This window comes from Alligator mississippiensis, chromosome 6 (assembly GCF_030867095.1).
Source record: "Alligator mississippiensis isolate rAllMis1 chromosome 6, rAllMis1, whole genome shotgun sequence".
Lineage (NCBI taxonomy): Eukaryota > Metazoa > Chordata > Crocodylia > Alligatoridae > Alligator > Alligator mississippiensis.
In genome coordinates this window covers 60,074,939-60,099,520 of record NC_081829.1, presented here as the reverse complement: position 1 = coordinate 60,099,520, position 24,582 = coordinate 60,074,939, and the positions used below count along the sequence as shown (strand labels likewise).

The following is a 24,582-nucleotide window of genomic DNA, read 5'->3' as shown; positions in this document are numbered from 1 at the left end:
CCCAGCCCTGCCACAAGCCCCACTTACCTCCATGCTCCAGGGGCGAAGGCTGAGTGTGGGCCTAAGCCCAGTCTTGGCTGCTTCAGAGGCTCAGGCCCCACCCTTCCCCCTCCCCCTGGACCAAGGCTGGGGGTTTCCCGTCCTTTTTGCAAATCAGCTCTTGCAGGCTGGAGCTGTGCCAGCCTGCAAGAGCTCTTTGCAGAAGTGGAGAATCCGCGGATTTCTCTGCTAAAAAGAGAAATCCGTGTTTTCTGCAATAAAAACAGGGAATCCGTGATTTTCTCCATTTTTCCGTGGGAAACAGAAAACCCGGATCCCTGGTCATTAGCCAACTTTTCCATTTGCCACAGAAAAACATGGATTTTCTCCTTTAAAGTGTGTTTCCCTTTGCAGGCTGCCAGAGTTCCAGCCTGCAAGAGGCTGTTTGGGGCCAAAGGGAATGGGATGCAGGCTCACATGCACAAGGCCAGCAATACAGCCAGGCAGTGGTGGAGAGCAGCTCCCCCAGCTACCTGCAGGTAAGTTTATGGAGGGGGCATAGGCGACACGTGAGAGGGCAGGGGGGTCATAGGCAATATTTGGTGGGGGGCAGGGGGGCAGACTGAGGTGGCCACAATCTGAGGGAGGGAGAATCAATCACAGCAAAACATGGATTTGGGAGGTTTTAATCAGAAAACTTTGGATTTTTTAATCACAGAATTTTGGATGTATAAGCAGAAAAGCAGGATCCCTGGTCGTTAGGCTATCCTTGGAGTACTTTCTTAGGCAACTCCCCTTTTTGTCCCTGGACACCTTCTACTGAACAGGAGCTACTTGGACATTCATGCGTGGTCTGTCTGAGCCACATGCCCAGCTGGGCCTTCATGATTAATGCCTCAATAGACATGAGGTCAGCAGAGTTTATCTCTCTGATTGTTCCCAAGTCAAAAATATGTCCATCCAGGAAATTCCTTCCTAATCTCTGTATGTTAAACAACTGGTTTATCCCACCAAGTGAGAGGGATACTAATCCACCTAACTTTATCCTAGCTGCCCTGGCTGAAGATGACACCTAATACGCTAGTACGCCCCAGGTGCTGTCCAACCAGAAAGCTCCCCAAGCGCTTCACACGTCAGGGCCGCGGTGTCAAGCTGTAGGACGCGGCGGACGCGTGCTCTGCCAAGGCACAGACGGCGCCTGCGGTCACTAAACAGCCCAAGACACTTTTCGGAAGTCAGGAGCAGTTTATGCCCGGGCCGGGGACTGCAGTCTGCCGCCCAGAGCCTCCCCTGGCGGAAGCCTTGTCCTGCCCGCCGGACCTCTCCTACCCCAGAGCAAGGGCACAAGGCCTGTTGAGAGGCCGAGTGGGGCAGCCCACGGCTGGAGCCCCGGCCCGGCCCCACCTCACTCACGTCTCCAGGACGTCGGGGGGAACCGGCTTCCGCGTGTATCGCGAGACCATGATCCGCCACCTCAGCGTGGCCCCCGGCGCCGCCCGCCGCCGCCTCCAGCCGCCATGGTGACGCCCCACCCCACTCCACTCCACCCCACCCAGGCGCTGGCGCTGTCGCGCGGCGATGATGCAGCAGTGCGCCGGGCGCGGGACTATTGCGTTGGCGGAAACCCACCCCGCATTGGCCACCAGCCGTCGCGTGACCCCTCGGGGCGGGTTAGGTCCCCGCAGCGGGCTCGACCATGGAGCCGCTGTGGCGGCGGGCGGAGGATGCGGTTCGCTACCAGCTCTTCCTGCTGCCGCCGGGCGCTGAACAGGGCGAGGACGCGCTGCCGCGCTGCGCCGAGCGGGTCCTGGCCCGCCTTGCGCCGCTGCTCGTCTCCTACGTGTGGCAGCGCGAGCCCTTCTCCCTGCGCGCCCGGCCCGCGCGAGGTACGGCCCCGCGCCGCTCTCCTGGGGCCGCCGCCGCGTGTCCCCACGTGGGAGGTGGCTCTGCATACCCCGACCCCTCTGCCCCCCCGCCGGGGCACGGCGCACGGTTGCTCCAGCTGCAGCTGGGCCGTGCAGTGGCTGTTGGGGTGCCGCTCCTGCTGCTGCTGCGCGGGGCTGGAGCAACCACTGCTGTGTGCTGCCCTCGGCTGCAGTGGGGCCGAAGCCCTGCCGGAGGGGGGGCAGCGTGGCGAGTGGGGGCAGAGGCAGTGCGGAGCAAGCAGAAGCTGTCACGGTAACCCCGGCTCCGGGCTGGAGTTGGAGCTGTAGCTGCCACCTGCCTTTCCACTGGCTAGTACTTGAATCTAAGACAAGCTCCCCCCTCCCCCCCACATGTTAAACAGAAGATTTGGGTAAATATGGTTTGATTTGCTGAACTACTGCTGTAATACTAATACTAAGCCTTCAATCCCCATTCCCCCCAACCCCTTGTGAAATTATGAGATAAGAACATGGTTTGGACTAAGGAGGAGGTCACTCAATTTCTGTTCTTTTTTTTGTCCAGGTGGTGTTCCTGCACATATTGGGGGTGTGACTGAGTTTGGAGATAATATTGAAGATGAATGGTTTATTGTGTACCTCCTACAGCAGATAACAAAAGAGTTTCCAGAGCTAGTAGCAAGGTATTCTTAACAAAGCAAACTCAATTTTATTATTTTTTGGTGAAACTATAACCTGAGACCTAAATCAATTTTTTTCTTAGTGATAGCTGTTGCCACACTGTTTTACCAGGATAGTCCAAAGGGAGTGGATTAATAATCCCCATTCAGCATGTACTAAATTTTTAGGCATGTGCTTTAGTCTCTTTAAAGTTAAAGCTAAGTAAGTGCTTTGTTACAAGGCTTGAGGGAGGGTACTGATTTTTGTGTTTTGAATTTCAAAGAATCAAATTGTTACATAACAATGTTTTGTAGCCTTTCTTCAGGGAGAGATGGGCTAGGTGTGCCATCTAGGGTGACAATAATGTGTATAGTGCTTGATGTTTCACAAACTTCATAGGTCATTTTATATTCCTTTAATCTTTTTCTTGAATTTTGGAAAAATTGTACAGCACAATAATATTCTGACCTCTTCCTAATATAAGGCTCAAAGTACGGCTCTCATTCCTGCTAGCTACATGACTATAGAACGTTTGAACTGAATTAAGTGACATTATACAAGTAATGGAAATACTAGTAGATTCTCATATAAGAATGTGCAAAAGAAAATCTTAGCGCGTCAACAGTCTGAGGAAAAAATTATTTGCCCTAAAAAAACTAAATAACTGAAATCATTAAATATATAATAGTTTCTGTCTTTGGTTGGGAGGATTTACAAAGGAATAAAAAGAAAGAAAAGATAATGGAGCCTTCTGTTACTGAAGTAGTAAATCATTTAGAATAGTTGTTGTGTTATACAGAGCCTTTTCTAATAAAAACCTAATTTTGGGTAGGCTTGATGACAATGATGGTGAGTTCCTATTGATAGAAGCAGCTGATTTCCTTCCAAAATGGTTGAACCCTGAAAATAGTGCCAATAGGGTAAGTAAAATTTTCATTCAAATTAACTTACTGGTGTATTGAGTTCAGTGCAGTACCCTCTTATTTAGTAGGCTTAAAATTCAATTCCAACTTAGAACAAAAATAAAACTAGTTAAGTAGCTTTATTTTCTTGCTTCTTTCACAAATCTACAACTTGCTGTTGTTTGTAAAGAGTCTGATAATCATCAGCTTAATCTCTTTGATCATGGTCTAGCACAGGGATTGGCAACTCCTGGCACACATGCCAGAGCATAGTATTCAAAGGCGTTTTGCTTGACATGCATGCCTCAGGGCAAATGGTGGGGGAGCCACGAGGGGCCCTATCCTTGTGGCAGCGGGGCTGCTTGAAGGTTGGATCCAGCTTGGGAGATGCTGCAGCTTGAGCTGCAGCTCGTGACATGGCATGATAAGATCACAGCAGCTCCAGCTCTCACCATGTACCCTCTGGATCCAAAGCTTCTATCGCATGCACCACACCGTGATGGCATTTCTTAGCTCTGGCATGAGGCAGCAATGGGGGTGGCAACCATGGAGCTGGGGCTACAGCAGTGGAGACAGGCTAAGTAGCTGGAGGGTTTTTGAGGCTGTATCAGCCCTTGCTCACCGTCCTGCCACCAACTACCACATCCACTGGGGCCCAAAAGCCCTGGATGCTGCAGCAGGCCAGACCCTTCATTTGCCAGTGGCCCACCTATAAGCTGGTGAGCTGGAAGCAACTCCATGAGCTGAATCTGTCCCATAAGCCATATGTTTGACACCCCTGATTTAACAGATAACTTATTAGTCTATATGCAAATGTGCTCCTTTCTGATGTGACTTTTATATTTAGGTGTTCTTTCACCGAGGAGAATTGTGCATCATCCCACAATCAAAGACTTGTGGAGAGGAGCCTGCCTCCAGTCCAGCAATTCCCCAGGTCTTAGCGCTGTTATCTGCACATTTAGAGGAGTTCCGGGCTGCAAAACCTATTAGAACAGCAGTCTATAAACGCATAAGTGGGTGAGTGGACTGTTTTGGGTTGTTTGGGGAGGGAAGAGGGGGGGTTGATGTTCTTTAAGTGAATGCTTTGATTCTGGGTTGTCTAGGGCACTTATTTCCTAGTATCTAATCCATTTTCTTGTCAACTACAATGAGATTTGCCACTTTTCCAAAAACTAATAGCTAGACTTTTTTTTCTGGGACATTCTTTCTACTGGTAAACCCACCTGTACGCACACAGGTGGTATACTATATTCTTATTTGAGGGTGTTGAAAAACAAAGGTACAGGGCTAAAATTATATCATATGTCTGTGTGATTTTGGCTTTTCTTAATTGTTTGTAAAAGGACAGCTGTGACTTGTCAGTCTTCCTTGCTGGCAGTTTGAATACTTCCATTGGTATGCCTAAAACGGTCAGCAAGGGTCACTGGTTTGGTAACAGATTCCTTCTCGGAATACTTTAGGCTTAAAAAAGACTGCAATTAGATTCTGTTGTTTAATATTAAGGAACTGTAAGCTAGATGATTAGGCCACTTCACAATAAAGGACTTATCAAATTGGAGGGAGAGACTTAAACCTCTCAAAGTCTAGCTATACTAGTTTTGTAAGTATAACCCACGCTGTATGTTGATTAGTTTTCTAACTAGAGATTCTAAAGTATAGTAAAAGCTCTGTTATCCGGCATCCACCAGGAATGGGGGATGCCAGATAACAAAATATGCTGGTTAACTGAGCGACCCGAACAGTCATCCTTGCCTGTTCGGGCCGCCGCTTCTCTCACCACATCTGGGGCGTCGCTGTCCCTCCCACGACATCACCGCCCCTCCCGCAGGCCCTGTGGGCCACGCAGGACAGGGAGGCGGGCCCCCCGCAGCCTGTTATGCCCCCAGGCCATGGGGGCTCTGCAGCGCAAGCTGGTTTCCCACCAATCATGGGGTCTCGGAGAAACCGGAAGTGCCACAGTGGGCACTTCCAGTTTCACTTTTCCTTACAAGCTGGCATGCCGGTTAACAGAGCATGCTGGCTTGTAAGGGGCCGGTTACCGAAGATTTTACTGTAATTTGTAAATGTACATAATGTGCACACACATTGTTTCCCCTTTTGTTGAATATCTGCATAAAGAATATCTGGTCATGTTTGTAATATTTCTTTTTTTTTTTTTTTTTTTTTTACATGTTATATCATTGCCTGAAACAGATATCCTGACAAAATCAAGGCCTCCCTTCACCAAGCCCACTGTTTCCTTCCAGCAGGCATTGTGGGAGTGTTGAAGGAGCGCCCTTCTCTGGTTGCTGCTGCAGTCGAGGCCTTCTACTTGCGAGATCCCATTGACTTAAGAGCATGCCATCCTTTCAAAATTTTCCCTCCAGACACGCGTGTGATGAGTTGCGTAAGTGATATTTCTGCTGGTAACCTATTCTGTCTCGTGACTGACTGATTTGTTATGCTGTTTCTTTGATCATTGTGTTAGGAAAATGCACAGCTTTCAGTTTTAAAAATAGTACATTTCTGATTAACTTTTCTTGAAAGCATTCATAAGTTTCTACTTATTTAAGGTATTTTAAGTCTTACTACTTGTACTCACTGTGGAACTAGATTATTAAAAGCAGATGAGTTTCTTTTCTTCAACAAAATAATTCTGAAATGATAGAAAAGCCAATTTAGAATTGCTTTATTTTGTTTTGAAACATTGCTTTTTAGTTCAGGTGGCAGTCACTGAAATGCTGGATGAAATGCACAGGTAGCCCTCAACACTTGTGATCATTGAATAATTGCACAGTAACTGACTCCATTATTCTGACCAATTTTTTTAATTGGGCATTTGGGGCATTGAAAGCTTTTCTCTGTTATTATGAAAGGATTTAAGACCAATTCCAAAACTGCAGTGATTTAGGCTTTCCCATCTGCAATCTCAACACCTTTGGTCTTCAAAGAACTGACCAGTGGCATAGTGCTGTCCTTCAACTTCTAGCTAGCTAGCAAAATGTAAGCATTTCCTTGTAGTGTTTAATGTGTATGCTGTAGCTGTAACTGCTACAAAGGAGGTACTTGGCTACTTGTGGAAGGGGAATTGCTTATTAAATCCTTGTATTAAGATGTAGTCATTATCTGCTACCTTGCTGGTGCATTCTGCCACAAACTTTAAGGATCCAGTTTGAAGGAATTTAATAAGGCAACATATTTCAATTTTAATTAAGAAAGGGTAAAAAGCAAGCAAACATAAATGGTCATTTCTCTTTGAGCATTTTTTCCTCAGTTCCCCCTGCCCCCCCAACACCCTTTCTTTCCACATACATCCCAAAGTAAGCCATGTATGTTAGGACCAGCTCCAGCAGACATACTTCCACAGCTGTACAACTCTGCCACTTTAGCTGGAAGACAACCAAAGGTTTTATAGAAGGTTGCAATACCCAGAAACTTTTATGCAGAGTAGAGGAGGCCCTCCCTTATCTCCTTTGAAATTGACAGCTTTTTAGACAGTCAGGTTTTCCTTACTCCTAATTCTGTAGAACAGTGGTCACTAACTAGTAGCTCTCAATCTACCAGTAGATCTCAGAGCCTCTTGTGGTAGATCTTAGAGTCAATCCGAGGCTGGGGTGGGGGGCTGAGTGCCTATGTGCATGCACAAGTATGCTCCAGCCCAACAGGTCAGTCTGTGGGGAAGAGAAGAGACCGGGTCTAGATCAAGGCCCCCGCGGTGAGGGGCAGGGTCTCAGAGGCAGGAGCAGGGGTAAGTTGAGTGGAGCCCCAGCCAGGTGGGACTTACCTGCTGGGGAGGCGTGCCCCTAAATAATTTGTTCTCCTTCTGCCTTGATCCCCACCCCACCCCTGCACTTACCTGCTGGGCAGGAAGAGTGGGGGGGTGCACAGTAGATCTTGGGTTGCTTTTAAATGCCAAAGGTGATCACCTACTTTAGCAGTGGTCTCCAACCTTTTAGAAGATTCATCCTATCATAGTCTACACTATGCAGAATTTTGAGAGTTTCTAGGATACAGTGTTCTTCAATAACTGACGTGGATTTTGTTTGTGTTGCTCTTGCCATCATGTGGCCCTATTTTAATAATGAGCAGGATGGAAGTGATGCCTGCATGTATCTCTCTTTTAAGTCTGCGTTCTCAAGCATGAGTGCCTCAAATATTGATTTAAGAGTCTAAATAGCTAGATTTTTGTTAACTACCTAGTAACTTTCACTGAGGTTAGTGGATACTACTAGAGGTACGTGGTTACATTGGTCCTATATCATATCAGAACTGATTAAAAGGAAAATTGCCATTATCAGCAATTAGCTTTTTTTGGCTGATGTAGCCAGTAATGTCACTATAAATGCTGTGTGCACATGCATAGCCTCAACACCGCATGCAGGCAGCCAGGAGCGCAGCCCGGCAGCGCAGAGAGCAGCGTCTGGTTGATAAGTTTGTTGTGGGGGAAGGGGCATAGAAGGAGCACGGTGGAGGGGGGCGGGCAGACTGAGGCCCCTGTGGTGAGGGAGTGGAGCTAGTGCAGGGACAGGCACAGGCACTTCACTGGGGGAAGGGGGGCGCAGGGTGGAGCCACGTGACTTGTCCAAGGGATGTGGGGAGGGGAACGGCTTCTACCACTACACCACCCCTGGGGGAGTCATTGTGGCATGTGCCCTCCAGATCTGTGTGGGGTGAGGGCAGGTTGCCACTGCAGGCTGGGGCTGGGGGCAGTGCCAGGCTCTTCCTGGCAGAGAGCAGCTGAGCCGAGCTGCACTTGGGGCGGACAGCAGCGCTGGGAGGGGGACCACAGCCAGGGGGGAGGGGCTGCAGCCACCCCAAAATTTGCTGTAGCCCCGCCACCACCTGCCCCAAGCGCAGTCCCAGCCCAGCTCCCCCTTACAAGGAAGAGCCCAGCACCACCCACAGTGCCCTGCACACATCTGGGGAGCATGCCCCGCAGCCCCCGGACCAGCCACGGCTCCATCCCGCACCCTGCCCCACTCCTTCCCTCATCGCAAGGCCCTCAATTTGCCGCCCCCCCCACGCCCTTTCCCTTCCCCCACAACAGACTTACCAGCCAGATGCTACTTTCCATGCTACTGGGCCACATATCAGCAATCAGGTCAGTATCGGCCAATATAGCTTGTTAAAAATTGGCCATCAATATTGGCCCAAAAAATCTCTATCATTACTCCCCTAGATACTGCTGGACGTTTGGCTAACATCAAAAATCAGACCAACTACGTAAGGCTTCTAAAAATGGATTTGACAGCCAAACTTGATGATGATGATTATTATTATTATTATTATTATTAATAATAGTAATAATAATATTAATAATTTTGACAGCCCTACCTTATGCTAAAATTGTGTTTTGCAAGGTTCCAAGTGCTCTTGTTTTATACATTAAATCCAAGATTTTTAGAGCGAAACTCATTTTGTCTGTCTTTTGGGTAACATCTTAAGTGTAACTTGTAGCATGGTAGGTCCAAAACAAAATTTGGACTGAAAAATGGGGATTTTTTAGTAGAAAATATCATGCTTTGATGCAAGTTCCTTGTTTTTCCTTCTTTCCTCCTAATGTTTCCTTCTAATGTTTACAGGTCACATTCACCAAGTGTTTATATGCACAGTTAATGCAGCAGAAATTTGTTCCAGACCGACGCAGTGGGTATATACTTCCATCCCCTTCACATCATCAATACAAAGCACATGAGTTAGGCATGAAGTTGGTAATGGTCTTTTACTCGTATCTTGCATTTATATGCCTGATTCTTGGTTTTTGTTGTTTGATTATTTGGGAAATATTAGGAGCGAGTCTTTAATTTATCTGTAGCATGCTTGCAGAGAGAATTTGCAGGGTATTAGCAGTTTATATCACCAAGTAGATGCTGCATAGAGAAGTATTCTTTTTACAGGGATGTGCATAGTATGTTCCTCCCAGTAATTTTACTTTACCTAATCTATTGTTCCTTTTCCTCCTACAAATTAATTTAATGCTAAACTGCTCCTGTATTTGTTAAAGACAAAATCTTTCGGTTCTCTTCCTACACTTTTTCATTCTTCCTTGGTGTCTCTTCTTTTCTTATGGCAGAAATTTGAAACCCATAATTTGTTTCTAGTGCAGCTCTATAAGCAGAAACTGTACCACAATTGCAGCTCATCAGTCTTAAGAGTATATTGCCTTGGTTGTAAAGCCATTTTTTTTGCTTTAGAGAAATGGATATGAGACATAAGTTGAAGGTAGTCCAGGTGGAGGTGTCTTTTTTTCAGGCACCAGAAGAGAATTACTTTAGCCACCTCCTGATGCTTGTCAGTACATCATCAGTTGTAACATGCTTCTTCCGCAGGCTTGTTCACATGGGGAAAGTTACTAGGAAGTAAGCTAGCTGCAGATTTACAGTGCAATAAGTGCTGTGCGCTAACTTCCCATATGTATATTCCTAGTGCAGAGTAAGTATAGAGTGGGGTACTCCACTTGGCAGTATGCTTATGGTGCAGGCACATAATTGCTATAGAGTTTGGTTTTTTTTTCCTTGGATTTTGCTTAGTAGTAAAGAGTGGAAACAACTCTTGTAAGCTATATCTCTAGGTGCTATTGCATTAGTTAACCAGTAGGTGGCAGGAAAGCCTGTCCACACTGAGGAAATGGCTATTCTGTCATGAAATTGAACAGAGACATGAATGCATGATATGTGGGAAAGTTACTGTGTAGAACACATGAAGTTACTACACATTTCTCAAGGGATAACTTGCCATAGATTTGAGTGCCTTGCTGTATTGTAAGGTCATGTGTCAAGTATTTGCTATACTTTTACTATTTGGCAAATATCATGGGTCTGCTCTTGTTTGTATATAGGGAAGTTAGCATGCTGTAAATTCACACTATATATTATTTAGCAGTAATTTGATTGTAACGACAAGCTCTGGGTATCATGGGGCTGCTGCCTAGCTAATCTGAAAGTTGAAACTCAGCAACTCTCCCAGGCCATAATGTGATCTCGGGGTGGATGCATCAAATCCACTTATGAAATGGCAGTATTGGGGAGTGAGGGCTACCTAATGTGAGCTCTTCATGCAGTCCTTTTTAAGCTGATTTAAACAAATGTATCCTATTTAAGAACCTTTATTGGAAACTTTCTTCTTTCTTTCTTAGGCGCATGGGTTTGAAATCTTATGCTCCAAGTGCAGTAAAGTTTCTCCTGATTCTAAAAGGCCTGTATCAAACAACCCATTATGGGATGGCTTCCTCAACAGCCTGAAGAAGAATAATTATTTCAAGGTAAAGAAATAATTTTTGTTTCTCTGCATAATTCAGGGAAAACAGTATTGTCCAAACTTTGTCAAGGTTTCCAACAGATTTTAGATAAGGTGAGGAACATAATTTTTTCATGAGAGACGAATGAAGATTTTTAGTCTTCAGAGAGTTCTTTTGTCCGTGTCTCTCTCCACCGTGCTATTAGATTATAGTAGAATATGAGGAAGGAGGGCCACCAGCAACTGCACCCAGAAGACGCAGAGCAATCGTGGTGGGCAATTCCCTTCTGAGGGGGACAGAGGACCCAATCTGTCACCCTGACCCTGTAACACATGAGGCTTGCTGCCTCCCTGGGGCTTGCGTCCATGATGTGACTGAGAGGATCCCCAAACTCATCCGGCCCACGGACCACCATCCCATGCTACTCATCCACATGGGCACAAATTACACGGCTCAGTGATCCCGGCTGAGTCATGTGCAACTACAGGGCTCGGGGCTGGACTCGGAGTTTTTTCCTCAATCCTCCCTGTCACAGGTCACGGGCCCCAGAGGGATAGGTGCATCAGTGAAGTGAACAGAAGACTCAGGCGATGGTGCTATCGCGCGGGGTTTGGCTTATTTGACCACACTCTGCACTTCACTGAGAGGGGTTGTGTACTGTTGGAAGAGATGGCCTCCACCTCAACTAGAAAGGGAAGAAGCTCTTGGCCAGAATGGCTGACCTACTTGACAGGGCTTTAAACTAAGATCACTGGGGGATGGAAGGTCAATCAACAGTTCTAGCCTAGGTCATGCCAATCACAGCAGTAACAGCTTAAGTAGCCCAAGGGAACCCAACCCACCCTGACGAGACCCAAGGAAAGGTTATGTCCCATCACATAAAGAAGCCTATGGCTTCCCATGGCAGACTCAACTGCCTGTACACAAATGCTAGGAGCTTGGGTAACAAGAAAGAGGAGCTGGCCCTTCTGACAGATAATGATTATGACCTCATAGGAATAATGGAGACCTGGTGGGACTCCCCATATGACTGGTCGGTAGGTATAGAAGGCTATACCCTCTACAGGAGAGATTGGGTTGGGAAGAGGGGTGGGGGGTGTAGCTCCCTATGTCAAGGAGCAGTACACTTCCCTTCAAACTGAATTCAGTAACCATGGAGGTCATCTTGAGACCGTCCGGGGGAACATGGGGAAGGGGGTATACTTGTAGGAGTCTATTACAGACCTCCTATCCAAGAAGAACTGGATCTCAAATTCAATAGGGAACCAACTGAGGGTACACGTTCCTGATGTATGATTGTTATGGGAGACTTCAACCTCCCTAACATCTTGTGGGATGAACACACAGCCAGGTCTGACTGGTCGCGTAACTTCCTCGCCTGCACTGATGACCTGTACCTAACACAAACGGTCTATGGGCCAACTAGGGGAGAGGCACTGTTGGATCTGGTTCTGGTTAAAGGGGATGATCTGGTGAGTGATCTGAGGATTGAAGCCAAACTTGGTGACGGCGACCATGATCTGATTACTTTCTTTGTCCAACACAGGGTGGGCAAATCCCTCAATAAAACAGAAATCCTCAACTTTGGGAAGGCTGACTTCCACAAACTCAGGAGACTGGTCAGTTGGGCACCGAAAGACCATGCCCAACTAGGAAGGGGAGTCCATGATGAATGGTTGTTCCTACAGAACTCCATTCTCAGTGCACAAGGGAAGTCCATCCTATCCCACAGGAAATGCAGTCAGAGGACAGGGAAGCCCCCTTGGCTTAACAGAGAACTTCTGGGTCTCCTGAAACAAAAAAGAGACTCCTACACCAGATGGGAAAACTGGAACCATCACCAAGGAGGACTGCTTATCTCTAGCCCATACCTGTAGGGAGTAGTCCAGAAAAGCCAAGGCAGCAACCAAACTTAGTCTAGCCCCCGGAATCAAGGATAACAAAAAATCGGTCTTCAGATATGTGGGAAGTTGGAGGAAGAATAAAAGCAACATTGGCCCCCTGTGAGATCAAATGGGGCAGCTGACATCTGACACCCAAGAAAAGGCCAATCTCCTAAATGATTACTTTGCATCAGTATTCTACCTGCCCAAAGGGGTCACGCTGTCAGGATGCAAAGCAACCTGTGCTTAAGAGATGGGCCTGCAATTGATGTAGATCAAGTGAGAGAACACCTCAAGCGGTTTGACATCTATAAATCCACATGCCTGAACAGATTACACCCCAGAGTCTTAAAAGAGCTGGTGGACATCATGGCCAAGTTATTTGAAAGCTTATGGCATTTGGGTGATGTACTGGAAGACTGAAAAAGAGCCAACGTGGTCCCAATCTTCAAGAAAGGGAAGAAAGATCCAGGGAATTACAGACCTATCAGTCTGATGTCCATCCTTGGAAAGATCTTGGAGAAAATTATTAAGGGATCCATCTGCAACAGGTTAACAGAAGGCAACCTACTGAATGCCAGCCAACATGGTTTTATTGCTGGAAGGTCTTGCCAGACCAACCTTATCTCCTTCTGTGACCAGGTGACACATTGCCTGGACAAGGAAGAAGAGGTTGATGTCATTTATCTGGACTTCAGGAAGGCCTTTTATTTGGTCTCACATGATGTCCTCGTGACCAAGCTGGGAAATTGTGGCCTTGACCATCTCATGGTCCAATGGCCGGGAAACTGGCTCTGGGGTCGGACCCAAAGGGTACTAGTTGATGGGAGCAAATCAACATTGCACTAGGTTACCAGTGGAGTCCCCCAGCGCACAGTGCTTGAGCCAGTACTCTTCAATATTAATGACCTGGATTCGGGCATCAGATGCAGACTAGCAAAGTTTGTGGATGACACTAAACTATGGGGGGGAAGGTGGTCATGCTGGAAGACAGGCTGGGGATACAGACCGACCTGGACACGATTGCAAAGTGGGCAGACAAAAGCATGATGGCATTCAACATAGAGAAATGCAGGGTCCTCCACCTTGAGGAAAAAAAAGCATCATACTTATAGGCTCAGTGGTGATACACTCACTAGCACTGCGACCAAAAGGGACTTGGGAGTCTTGATTGACCACAAAATGAACATGAGCCCCCAATGCAATGCTATGGCTGGCAGAGCAAACCAAACTCTGGCCTGCATCTACCAATGCATCTTGAGCAAAACCAGGGACGTCATCCTCCTGCTTTACTCGGCCGTAGTGACGCTGCAGCTGGAGTACAGTGTCCAGTTTTGGGTTCCCCACTTCAGGAGGGATGTGGATAAGCTTGAGAGAGTCCAGAGGAGAGCCACCTGTATGATCAAAGGCCAAGAGAGCAAGCCTTACAAGGAGAGGCTGAGGGACATAGGACTCTTCAGCCTGGCAGAGAGAAGGCTCAGGGGGCACTTGGTTGCTGCCTATAAGTATATAAGGGGGGGGTGCATCAGGATCTGGGAGAACAGTTGTTCACCAGGGCTCCCCAAGGGATAACTAGGTATAACGGCCACAAACTTCCAGAAGGCTGAGTCAGACTTGATATAAGGAAAAACTTCTTTATGGTCTGAGTGTCCAAGGTTCAAAAGCCATTTGGATATTTTATCTTGCTGGGATCATCTGATCCCTGCAGACTTCCTGCCTCTGGGGGGCTGGACTCTGATCTCATGAGGTCCCTCCCAGCCCCTAATGTCTATGAATCTTTTACAAATTGAAAAGGAGGATTTGGGGGTGAACTCCTGCCTATTAAGAATGAGAAAACAGCCTTCATGAAGAGACCAAAATAATAAATGCTGTTGTATGCAGGTACTTTCATTTTTATGGAAAACAGAAATATGAAATAGTTAATAGTCTTCAAAATCTAATATAGTTCAAGTTCCATACTTTTTAAATCACACTGGACTGGAACATTTTAGTTCTATACAGCAGACTAAAAAAGTGTACCTTTTATATGACGTGCTATTTCCTTGGCTTACAGTTTACATTGACAAGTTCTAAACTGTTAAGATTTGTTTAATACATTAGCTTTTTTTATATTTAGCATTATGCAGTGATTCTGTGATGTCGTAGTTGTAGATGTAAATACTAAATATCAATCTGAAGATTGATTGATTTATGGTTCTAAGAGATCTCTTTGGTAGTTGTGTTCTTTGTGGTAGCTGCTGTGAGAACACAGCAAATAATGTTAGGGATTATTAAGGGAATTGCAAACAAAACAGAAATTGTCATTATGCTCTATAAATCCCTACTGCGTCGTCACCTTAAGTACTGTGCTCAGTTCTGTTACCCACACCTCAGAAAGGATATAGAAGAGCTAGAGAAGGTACAGAGAAGGGCAACAAGGATGATTACTGGTATGGAGGGGCCTCCGTATGAGAAGAGACTAAAGAGATGTTTGATGGGGGATGTGATAAAGATTTACATAATATTAAATGATGAGGAGAAAGTAAATGGTGATTTTTATTTACTTTCAACACAAGAATAGGGATCACAAAAATAAAACTAGTAAGTAGCAAGTTAAAACTAACAAAAGGAAGTTCGGGGTGGGGGGTTGTTTTGTTTTGGTTTTTTTTACAGCATGTAATTAAAGTGTGCAACTCTGCCACCAGATGTAGAAGCTGACAATTTAGCCATATTCAAAAAGGAATTGGACAAATTCTTGGCAGAAAGGGGCATCAGTAGCTACTGAGGATGGGAATTGAGGTTGTAGCCTCTGAATCAGAATTTCTTAGACTTTAAATGCTGGAGGCTGCAAGTAAGAGAGAACAGCAAGATAAAAAAAACAAACAAACCCTGGTTATACCCAGTTCTCTCCCTTTCAGCATCCGCACTGTGACACAGGCTACTAGACAGGATGGATCTATGGTCTGACCCAGTACATGGCTGTTTGTATGTTTTAACAAACAACATTCCTCATTTGTGTGGAAAATCAACTGTATTGCAACATAACAGATTTTTTTGAATGTTTTCTTTTATCTCATGTTTCTGTTATCAGCAAAAGCAGCCATGCCCATTTTCTGGTCTGTAATCTGTGTGTAGCTGGCAAAATAGAATAATTTATTTTGTATCTGTCACTTCTAAATTTGTGATCTTGTATCTGATCAAACTTCTTTCTCAAGAGTCTATGCAAACTACTATGGCTATTAAAGTAAAACTATCATACTTGCACATTCTACTACTAATACTAGTCCCTGTAGGCACACCTGTGAAGGTAATGGGAAGAGGATTTGGTAAACTAATATTAGTGACTTGTACTAAATAGGGTGAACTAGAAGGATCTGAAAAGTATTTGGAACGGCTGCGTATGGCAGAGAATTATTTTCAGCAATCTGCTATCAAGCCAGAAAGGTAAGAGACCTACTATACACTGATTTCTTTTTTGTTTGTTTGTTTTGTTGTTAGTTATAAAAATATAAATATGGAGCTGGATGGGACATCTGTCATCTAATCTGATGACTTGCACTGAGGCAGTCCGCCTTCACCCTGTGCACAGATCCAGGGGCATATGCCCCTCCATGCCCTCGCAGGATGCATGCAGGAGCAGGAGCTGCTCCTCACAGGCCCCAGACGAGCTGCAGCTCTGTCCTGTGCCCCACCCCACCCCGGCTGTGCAGGGCCTGCCCCAGCTCCAGCAGCCCTACTCCCTCCCTTTACTGTGGGGGCCTCTATCTGCTCCCCCCTGCCCCTTTCCCATAACAGACTTACAAGTTGGATGCTGTTCTTCAAGCTGCCAGGCCACATATGAACAATCGGATTGGTATTGGCTGATATGGCTCATTAAAAATCGGCAAAAGGTATCAGCCCAAAAAACTCTATCAATACACTCCTAATAGTAAATGCATGTAATTCTATTTAGAACAGGAGTTGGCAACCTAAAACCAGTAGTGACTTTTGATCCAGTCTGCAGACATAGAGCATCAGCAGCTTTTGGCAGTGGAGGAATTTGGCATGAGTTGCTTTCCCCATGCCAGCATGGGGAAAAGCAGCGGTGGCCGGTCCCAGTGCCTGCTCTCCTGCCCAGCACAGCCTGAACTGGGTCAGTGCAGTCTGCAACATTTAAAAGCTTGCTGATCATTCATACATTTATATATATCTAATTACTTCTTTTAGCTCTGTTGCCATGAGCCCAGGTGAAGAAATCTTGACTTTGCTACAGAAAACATCCTACAATTTAAAGGAACTTGAAGAAGCAGCAGCTAGTCTTCCTTCAGAGGATGGTGAGTGAAGTTGATGGCACAGGATCTGAAGCTGTGTTTCTAATATAATAAGCAGCTTTTCTGTAGAAGTTTGTAAAACTGTATTGAGACTTGAGTTTGTCTTCTGTGCTGAGACCTGCTAAAAGATATTTTTAATATGTTTGTTAGTACAGAATTGTTTACTGTATTGAGACCACCAGAGCATTTCAAATGAGTAGGTTTCTTCACACAGTAAGTGTTAGCTTGCTTAAGCCATTTCCTTCAGTATGAAGAATGACAGCCTCTGGAGTTTTGCATAATTTTGTAGGTCATCTAGAAATATACTAGGGTCCTCTAACAGTATAGTGGTTCTCAACCTTTGTAGGTTCAAGGCACCGCTCAGAAAATTCCAGTTCTTAGTTTTCTTTCGCTTTTCAACTATGATAAAATAAGAGAACAATTATTCTCTTGCAAAGAACTCAGAGACTGCAATGGGTCAGAATTTTTTTTTGACATTATGGGCTCCTATCTGAAATATCTGGGTTTATTTTGTGAATCATGTAAGGGTGTTTGCACACCTAAGAGTGCTAAAATGGTGTGGCACTCATAAAAGGATCTCATATCCTTATTGGGCGTGTCCACACATGCAAGCATGTGCGCTTGCAGCAGCTCAAATAGAAGCGGTGCAAATTTGAGCTGGGGCTTTTTACTTCAGCACACATGCTCAGACATGCACTTTGTTGTGGAGCTAATTGTGCCACTTCAGGCAAAATAATTCTGCCTGGCTCCTTTTGGATCTTCAGCCAGGGGGAGGTAGAGCCTGGGGCCAGCACCTGTGCTGTCCCTAGCAGTATAAAAATCTGCCCTGTCCTAGCTCCAGCAGTATAAAAAGCCACTCTGGCAAGTAGCTCAGGGCTAATCGCTCTCAGGAGCTTCTGGGGCCCAGCTGATTGGTGCCTGGGAACACTACCCCTTGTGCCAGCTGGAATGCTGAAGCAGCCCTGAGAGTCCCCTGCAACCTCTACCCACTGCAGCAGTCTGGCAGTGGGGGCTGCTGCTGGCTGTGACCTGCTGTGCACCTGCCAGACCCAGATAGGGACTGCAGAGCCAGTAGAGCAGGCTTGTCCAACACGTGGCCTGCCAAGGTATTTTTTGAGGCCTGCGGTGCTGTAACGGGAAACAGAAGTAAACACTGTTTACTTTCGTTCCCACCCCTTGTCCCTCCCCCAGCCCCTCGGAGGCTTCCTAATGGTTGCTGAAGGGCTGGGGAAGGGGCAAGGTTCCCACACGCACTGTGTCAGCTTGACGTTGCTGACGCAGTGCGTGTGGGAAGAGTAGCCATGTGCTGCTCCGGACAAGATGAGCCCAGCCAGAGCAGGAGGAGCTTAGCTGCACTTTCCCCCTACCTGCGCCGGTCAGTCCCAAGCGGCATACGGCTCCACCGCCGCCTCTGCTGGCTGGTGCTGACCCAGGCAGGTGTGTCCCATCCGGAGCAGCATGTGGCTGAAACCGGATTCCCACGTGCTGCTGGGGACAGGTGGAGGCCGGCCAGGTCGGCACCAGCCAGCAGAAGCAGCAGCGGAGGGCCTCAGGGGGGCTGATGAGGGGCTGGGTGCAGCAGGGGTCGGGGGTCTCGTGGGGGCTGGGAGAGTGGGCAGGGCCATTGAGTACGTCCCCTCCCCCTTACTCACTGGCACTGGAGTCCTGGTGCTGAAACATGTGGCCTGGCCAGCTGCGTGTTTCAGCACCAGGGTGAAAGCCAACCCTGCCAAAGTGTCTCCATGGAAGACCCAGCCTCCAGTTGCCTCAGGGCATGGTCAGGAACTGTGCCCTGGCCTGCTTTTTTAAACATCAGTTTTTTTAGACCCCTGGATATCCAGGGGTCTAATTTTCTCCCCGTGCTGCAAACTTGCAGTGCGGGGAACATTTTTTTTGTTCCTACACGTGCCTGTTGCCCTGCCTCAAAGGGGTTTGAGGCAAGGCAAGAGGCACGTGCATGCTCGTGTGGACACGCCCTTTGAGGATCACTCACTGCTCTAATAATACAAATTGTAGGCAGTTATTTTCCTTCTTTTCTCTTCTTTTTGCTCCACATTTCTCCCAGCCTACGTTTTGTATTATTAAAGCATACATGTTAATAAATTTCATTCCAGTTTGGAAATGCTAATGCAGGATGCAAAACAATGGAAACTAAAGCTATAAATGTTTCATTTTATTAACTTATTTTTCTTCTTCCTCCCGTCTCCCTTGCAAACTGTAACTGGTGCATATGGTTTTTTTTATCTAGTTTGTTCATGTTACAGATTTCAAGACAAGAGTGTTTAATCTTTAGGATGACAGACTTATGTCTGGATCACAAAAATGTTCCTCTCTGTTCTCTCAGATGATAGTTGGTTGGAGATTTCTGAAGATGCTTTGGCTCAGATCCTGAATGAGGCCTCAGCTAAACGTGAATCCGTTCCTCCCTTGCATGAGGAAGAGCAGAATTACGATTTGGGAGCAGTTGCTGAAAGCATGAAGGCTTTTGTATCCAAAGTCTCAGCACATGATGGAGCAGAGATTCCATGGTATCTGTTTAAGAAGTGATGCAGCATCTGTGATGCATTACTATTATTGCGGTCCTCTTGTGATATTGTTAAGGGATTCTGCTATCAAATTGTAACAACGCTTGAGTGATATTTTTAGCATTGCTAGAACCCTGAAAAATTTAAGATTCTTAGTTCATACGGATCTTTAAAAAAAATTTAATTTGTAGAGCTGGTGTTAGTAATGCGTTTTCAGCTAATTTTTTTTTTTTTTTTTTTATTCTTTTTCATCTTATATTGCCGATTCACTATAGTATCTGGACAACACTGGAGAGTGTGTGTTTAAGTATACAAAATTGTAGACTGAAAATGTTGATTTGGGGTATTCAGGGGTAAAAGTGAAATTTAAGTTGGGAGTATCAGACTTGTTAAATTAAAACCACCTATTTGTGTAATGCACCTGTTTCTTTGACTTCATACAGATAAATATATTAAATAAAACAGTGAAGAAGAAATAGCAGCAGTGTAAATGTGTTTCACAATTAAACACAAAGGAAGTGCTGTGTTTTCCAAAGCAGTCACAATTGTGGACACTTTCACAGTAGATGTTTTATTATTTTATATACTTTTTTATATTTGATTACATGACAAGTTATAGGCAGCTGTTCAGTCTTGTTGCCCTAAAGAACTGTTCAGTAGAAACACTAATAGCTGTCTTTTTTTTTTTTTTTTTATTTAAATGGAAATACAGTAAAATCCCTGTTATCCAGCATGAGTGGAGAATGCTGGGTGCTGGTTATGTAAAAATTCCGGTTCCTAATTTTGTCCTGGCTGATGCCAGACTTTCTTGGCTGTACAAGAGAATGAATTGCTATCTAAATAAAGATCTTATTTTTAAATTTCAGGTCAACTGATGAAGCCCATGTAACCTTTGATGTTGAGTCTTTTACAAATGCTTTAGATAGAATTTTAGGTGAGAGATTTTTAAAAGCAGTCTCCTTGTAAATGTACTCATTTTTCTTAGCTTTCCATGGGCATTGCACTAGCTTGTGTGTTTTTTGCATTGGATTTATTTATAGGGGCAGATTCAGAAGAGCTGGATTCAGATGATCTAGATGAGGAGGAAGAGTTTAAGTTCTTGGACAGTGATGAAGACCTGAATATTGAAGCCCATGGTGAAGAGCAGAAGGCATTACCAAATGAAATTATGGGCAGTCTGAGATCATACATGAACGAAATGGACCGTGAGCTGGCCCACACTAATGTTGGCAAAAGCTTCAACACCCAAAAGAAAATGGTATGTAAAAGATGGGAGATGGGGTTGTTTTGGTAACTTGCCCTATTTTCTGAAAAACTTTGGAGAAAAGGCAGGTAGTGAAGTGATGGCCTTAAGCAATATAATCAGTGACACTAGTCCCTAAGCACATAGGCTCATTCCAAAAAGATCTTGTGTGCAAAAAGTGTGGTGTATGCTGCGCCACTGGACTTACAATGTTTAAAAAAAGAAAAGAAAAAAGCTAAATTTTAGCCTGTCCAATGGCTGTAAGTTCCTGTTTCATTTCTGCATTTTAGTATTGCAAGCAACTGCATCATGACCCAAGTAAGTTTTTCCAGAAACCCTAAACAAAATCGAACAAAATGTCTCATAATGCTCTGTCCTTTTGAGACGGTATGGTTGGTTCTTTGGTTCATGATCTCTTGTCACTTGGGAGGGAGTGACACACTGGCCTTCGTCTTTCTGCTTATTTTGTTCTGTTCTGCCTTGATTGCAAAGAGTTGCTCTGGTGACTTATTAAAGAAGTCTGTGATGTTTCTGCCCTTTTTTTAGTTAGGAGCTTTTGCTCTGGTTGCTTTTTTTTTTTTTCCCCATGCACCAGCTGTGATCATGTGAACAAATATTTTATTACATTATGCATTTCTTAAAATACTCTTTCTGCATTTACTTTAGGTTAGTTCTGCTAAAGCAGTTGTCTCCCAGGGTCCTTATAGTAACTTGGAAGATGATTCTGGTGCAGAAGATGGTGATACAACCCCTGTGGATGTAGATATGAACCTAGTGACTAACTTACTGGAATCCTACAGTGCTCAAGCTGGACTGTCAGGACCTGCCTCTAACATTCTACAAAGCATGGGTGTACACTTACCAGACAACATGGATCAGATACGCACTAGCAGTGGAACAGGAGAATAACAGATGATCACAGTTCAGAGGACATTGCTGAGTGGAAACAAAAACTTAAGGACAGCAGCAGTTTGGAAGAAAAGACAAATGGTATGAATATTAAGCACTTGGCTACACAGTTAGCTCGTGGATTTTAAAGGACAAAATGTGATTACTTGGTAAAATCTGTCTGGCCTGTTAAGACCAAAATTGCTGTGTGCATGAAGTAGGACCTTTTTTATTTTATTTTTTTCACTTGTTCACTGTGGGTTTGGTTTTTGATTTGAATAAAGATCTCCTTTCTTGTGTTACAAGTGCTGTGTATCAACATAAAGTTAATAATCTGAGTGGTGATTTCCCTTCCCCCCCCCCGGCTGGCTCCAGACCTTTATTTTTTTTCCTTTCCCATTATCAGTATTTGCACCTTTTTTACCCATTAACAGGAGTTGATTTGGATGATTAAAAAATTGATTAGCCTTTGAAAACACTTATCAGCAAATAACAGCCTCTTTTCTAGAGTCATTCAACTGCCCAACAAACATTCACTCCTTTTTTCCTAATATACAAATGCTTTAATATAAGCGTTTCTGCTGCTTTAGTAATAACAACTAAATTCATTAAAAATAATTAATTGCAGAGGTACCAAATTTTATTTTTTTTAAAGTATCTACAAGCTTCTTTTGCAACTGTATTTAAATGAAAACAACAAAATTTAAAATCTGGATCTGTAACTTTTTTTCAGTGTAGTGTTTGGAAGTTCTTGGCCTAAAAGTATCTGTCAGCCCCATCATGTTTGAAACTTCATGATCAAATTTGGCTTTTTTTTTTTAAACTGCCTACTGCTTCATTGTTTGAAAGCTGATCTTCTGCCAGCACCATCTGTATCTGAGTGCAGTCTGAATAAACTTGTATTAAGGACAGTCTAAGTTGGAAGCTAGTTCACATCTTGCATCTACACTGAACCAAAAGCTCAAAATTAAATGAAGTAGCCAAATGGCCTTTGGAAGATGTGGGAGGGGTGTCACCATCCTTACCACCGCCCTCCCCCCGCCTGACCCTGCTCCTGGAAGGGGGTGGTGCAGGGTGGTGGGTGTGGCACTCGGTCCCTGCCTGCTCACATATACCCCTTAGGGCAGGGGTTTTCAACCTTTTTGGGTCAGTGTATCCCCGGCGGCCAGTCAAGAAGGAAGGAGACCATCCCACAGGTTGACAAGTGGGGGGGGGGGGATCCCCCAGTGGCTGATCTGCCACTGCTGCCCCCGCCCCCCAGTTGCCAAAGTGCCGGTGGTAGCGCCCACTGCCCCACTGAGGCCATCTCGAGTATCTTTAGGGGTACGCGTACCCCCGATTGACAACTCCTGGCCTAGGGCCTTCCCAAGTATCTCCAGGGGTATGTGTACCCCTGGCTGACAGTCCCTGCACTAGATCACAATAGTCCCATCTGGCCATATGGTACGAAAAATGTTGATTGTGGGCAGATCAAGATTGCGATGATGGAGGTGTGGTGCCACATCTGAAGGGATAAGCTGACAGTCCTTACTGTAGTTGTGGATGCTAGTGAGCACTCAGCAGCTCCTGCTGGAACTCTACATGTGCTGTGAGCTCAGGATCCGCCTGCAGCACCTGCTTTCAAGCAGCTCCAGAGCCCGCTGCTGTTTCCTCTTCCCCTTCTAAATTCAGCAGCAGGAAAAGGAGACAGGCAGTAGTGCCAAGCCTCCAGAGCTGTGTGCAAGTAGGGGCTGAGCATCACTGGCTGCTCCTTTCCTCCTTTTCCCTGCTGCTGAATTCAGCAACGGGGAAGGGGGAGGAGCACTAAGTTCTGTTGCTGCTTGAAAGCAAGGGCATGAGGCTGAGAGCCTGTACCAAACACCAGTGAGGAGCACATGCAGGGCTCCCAGCAGGAGTTGCAATAAAGTAGTGGTGAAATCTGAGAGTTCACAGTGTATGCAGTATACTATCAAAGCAGGTGCAACCGCACCACTGCAGCACCCCTGAATCTGCCCCAATCCTATTGATGTTCATGCAAAATAAACTGCTGGACTTTCTTCAAGAATTCTTGGTGGTTCATCATGCATGGCTGGTTTTATCCCTTGGTTAATGTCTTGAAAAAGATTAAATTGCAATTGTTCTGAATTTTATTTTAGTCCATTTTTTAAGCAACTTCCATGCATCCATCTTTATGCAGTAGCATTACCCACAGCAGCACTTAATATCTAAGGAAAGTTAAAAGCTATTGTCTTGTCTCTCACTTCTTTGGAATGATGTCATAAAGACTTCTGCTTTCAATTTAAATAGGGTTTTGTGATGAGTGAAGCCTGATGGCATCTATTACAGTATCCAAAGAAGGAGGGGCATTGTGGTTCTATTTTAACAATCTTCTTGAAGTTTCCAGGAAAATCTAAATTGGTTTCTACTACAGCTGCATTCCAGCATAATCTAATTTCTTGACTCGCTACTGTCTGCTTTGGTTATAGAATTGTTTATCCCAACAACTTCTGACTATTGCAAGAGCTTTAATTTTCTATTGGGTAGCATGAAGCCCTTAAGAAATATGTAAGTAGGAATAGTTAGTTCAAGCAGGAAGGTAAATGATGCGCCTTTACTTCTCCTAGTGCTGTATGCCTTAAAACAGGATACAAACTAACCTTTACATTCATGTATGAGCAACTGATGCTGCCTTAGCGCATGCCCCCACCCCATGACCAGTCTCGATGGCTGCAAAGGGACCCCCGCCCCAGACAATCTTGCTGCCTGAGGTGGGGCGGGGGGAGGCCTGCGACCAATTGCTTCAGCTGCTTCCAGGAGTCGCTGCGGCCATTTCTGGGAGTGGCTGTGGTGATTGGCTGGCGCTTGCAGGGGGGGGCCACTGCTGCTCCCGCCTGCCCCCGCCCAGTCTATTGCTTAAGTGGCAAGCACAGCCAATCGGCATACATGTGCACCCCCTACGCGTTGCCACTGCATTAATGGAATGTTCACAGATTTGTCCATTACTTCATTATGAGCTATTGAAAAATAGAACTAGGTCCACACTATACCATGCAGCTAGCTTGGGTACTGAAAGCAGTATAGAAGTGGTGCTTAATCTTTGGGCCCAGTGGGCCTGATGAATGGCACCGGGTCAGT

At 45.4% G+C, this 24,582-nt stretch overlaps 2 protein-coding genes across 2 annotated transcripts in view; one reads left to right on the top strand and one right to left on the bottom strand.

The window, feature by feature from the left end:
- FAM149B1 (family with sequence similarity 149 member B1) overlaps positions 1–1,513 on the bottom strand; it is a 32,705-nt gene extending 31,192 nt beyond the window's left edge. The window contains exon 1 of the mRNA XM_014609356.3: positions 1,393–1,513. Coding sequence (XP_014464842.1) covers positions 1,393–1,442 — 50 coding nt within the window. The 5' untranslated portion in view covers positions 1,443–1,513. The remainder of the gene's footprint in view (positions 1–1,392) is intronic.
- Positions 1,514–1,638: 125 nt separating this feature from the next.
- ECD (ecdysoneless cell cycle regulator) lies at positions 1,639–21,773 on the top strand. Its single transcript, XM_006271596.4, has 13 exons — positions 1,639–1,865; positions 2,428–2,545; positions 3,355–3,442; positions 4,272–4,441; positions 5,618–5,810; positions 8,986–9,114; positions 10,539–10,664; positions 15,861–15,946; positions 16,709–16,815; positions 19,157–19,340; positions 20,204–20,271; positions 20,378–20,595; positions 21,247–21,773. The coding sequence occupies exons 1-13, from the start codon at positions 1,676–1,678 to the stop codon at positions 21,487–21,489; spliced, it is 1,920 nt and encodes a 639-aa protein (XP_006271658.3). The 5' UTR covers positions 1,639–1,675; the 3' UTR covers positions 21,490–21,773.
- Positions 21,774–24,582: the final 2,809 nt, after the last annotated feature.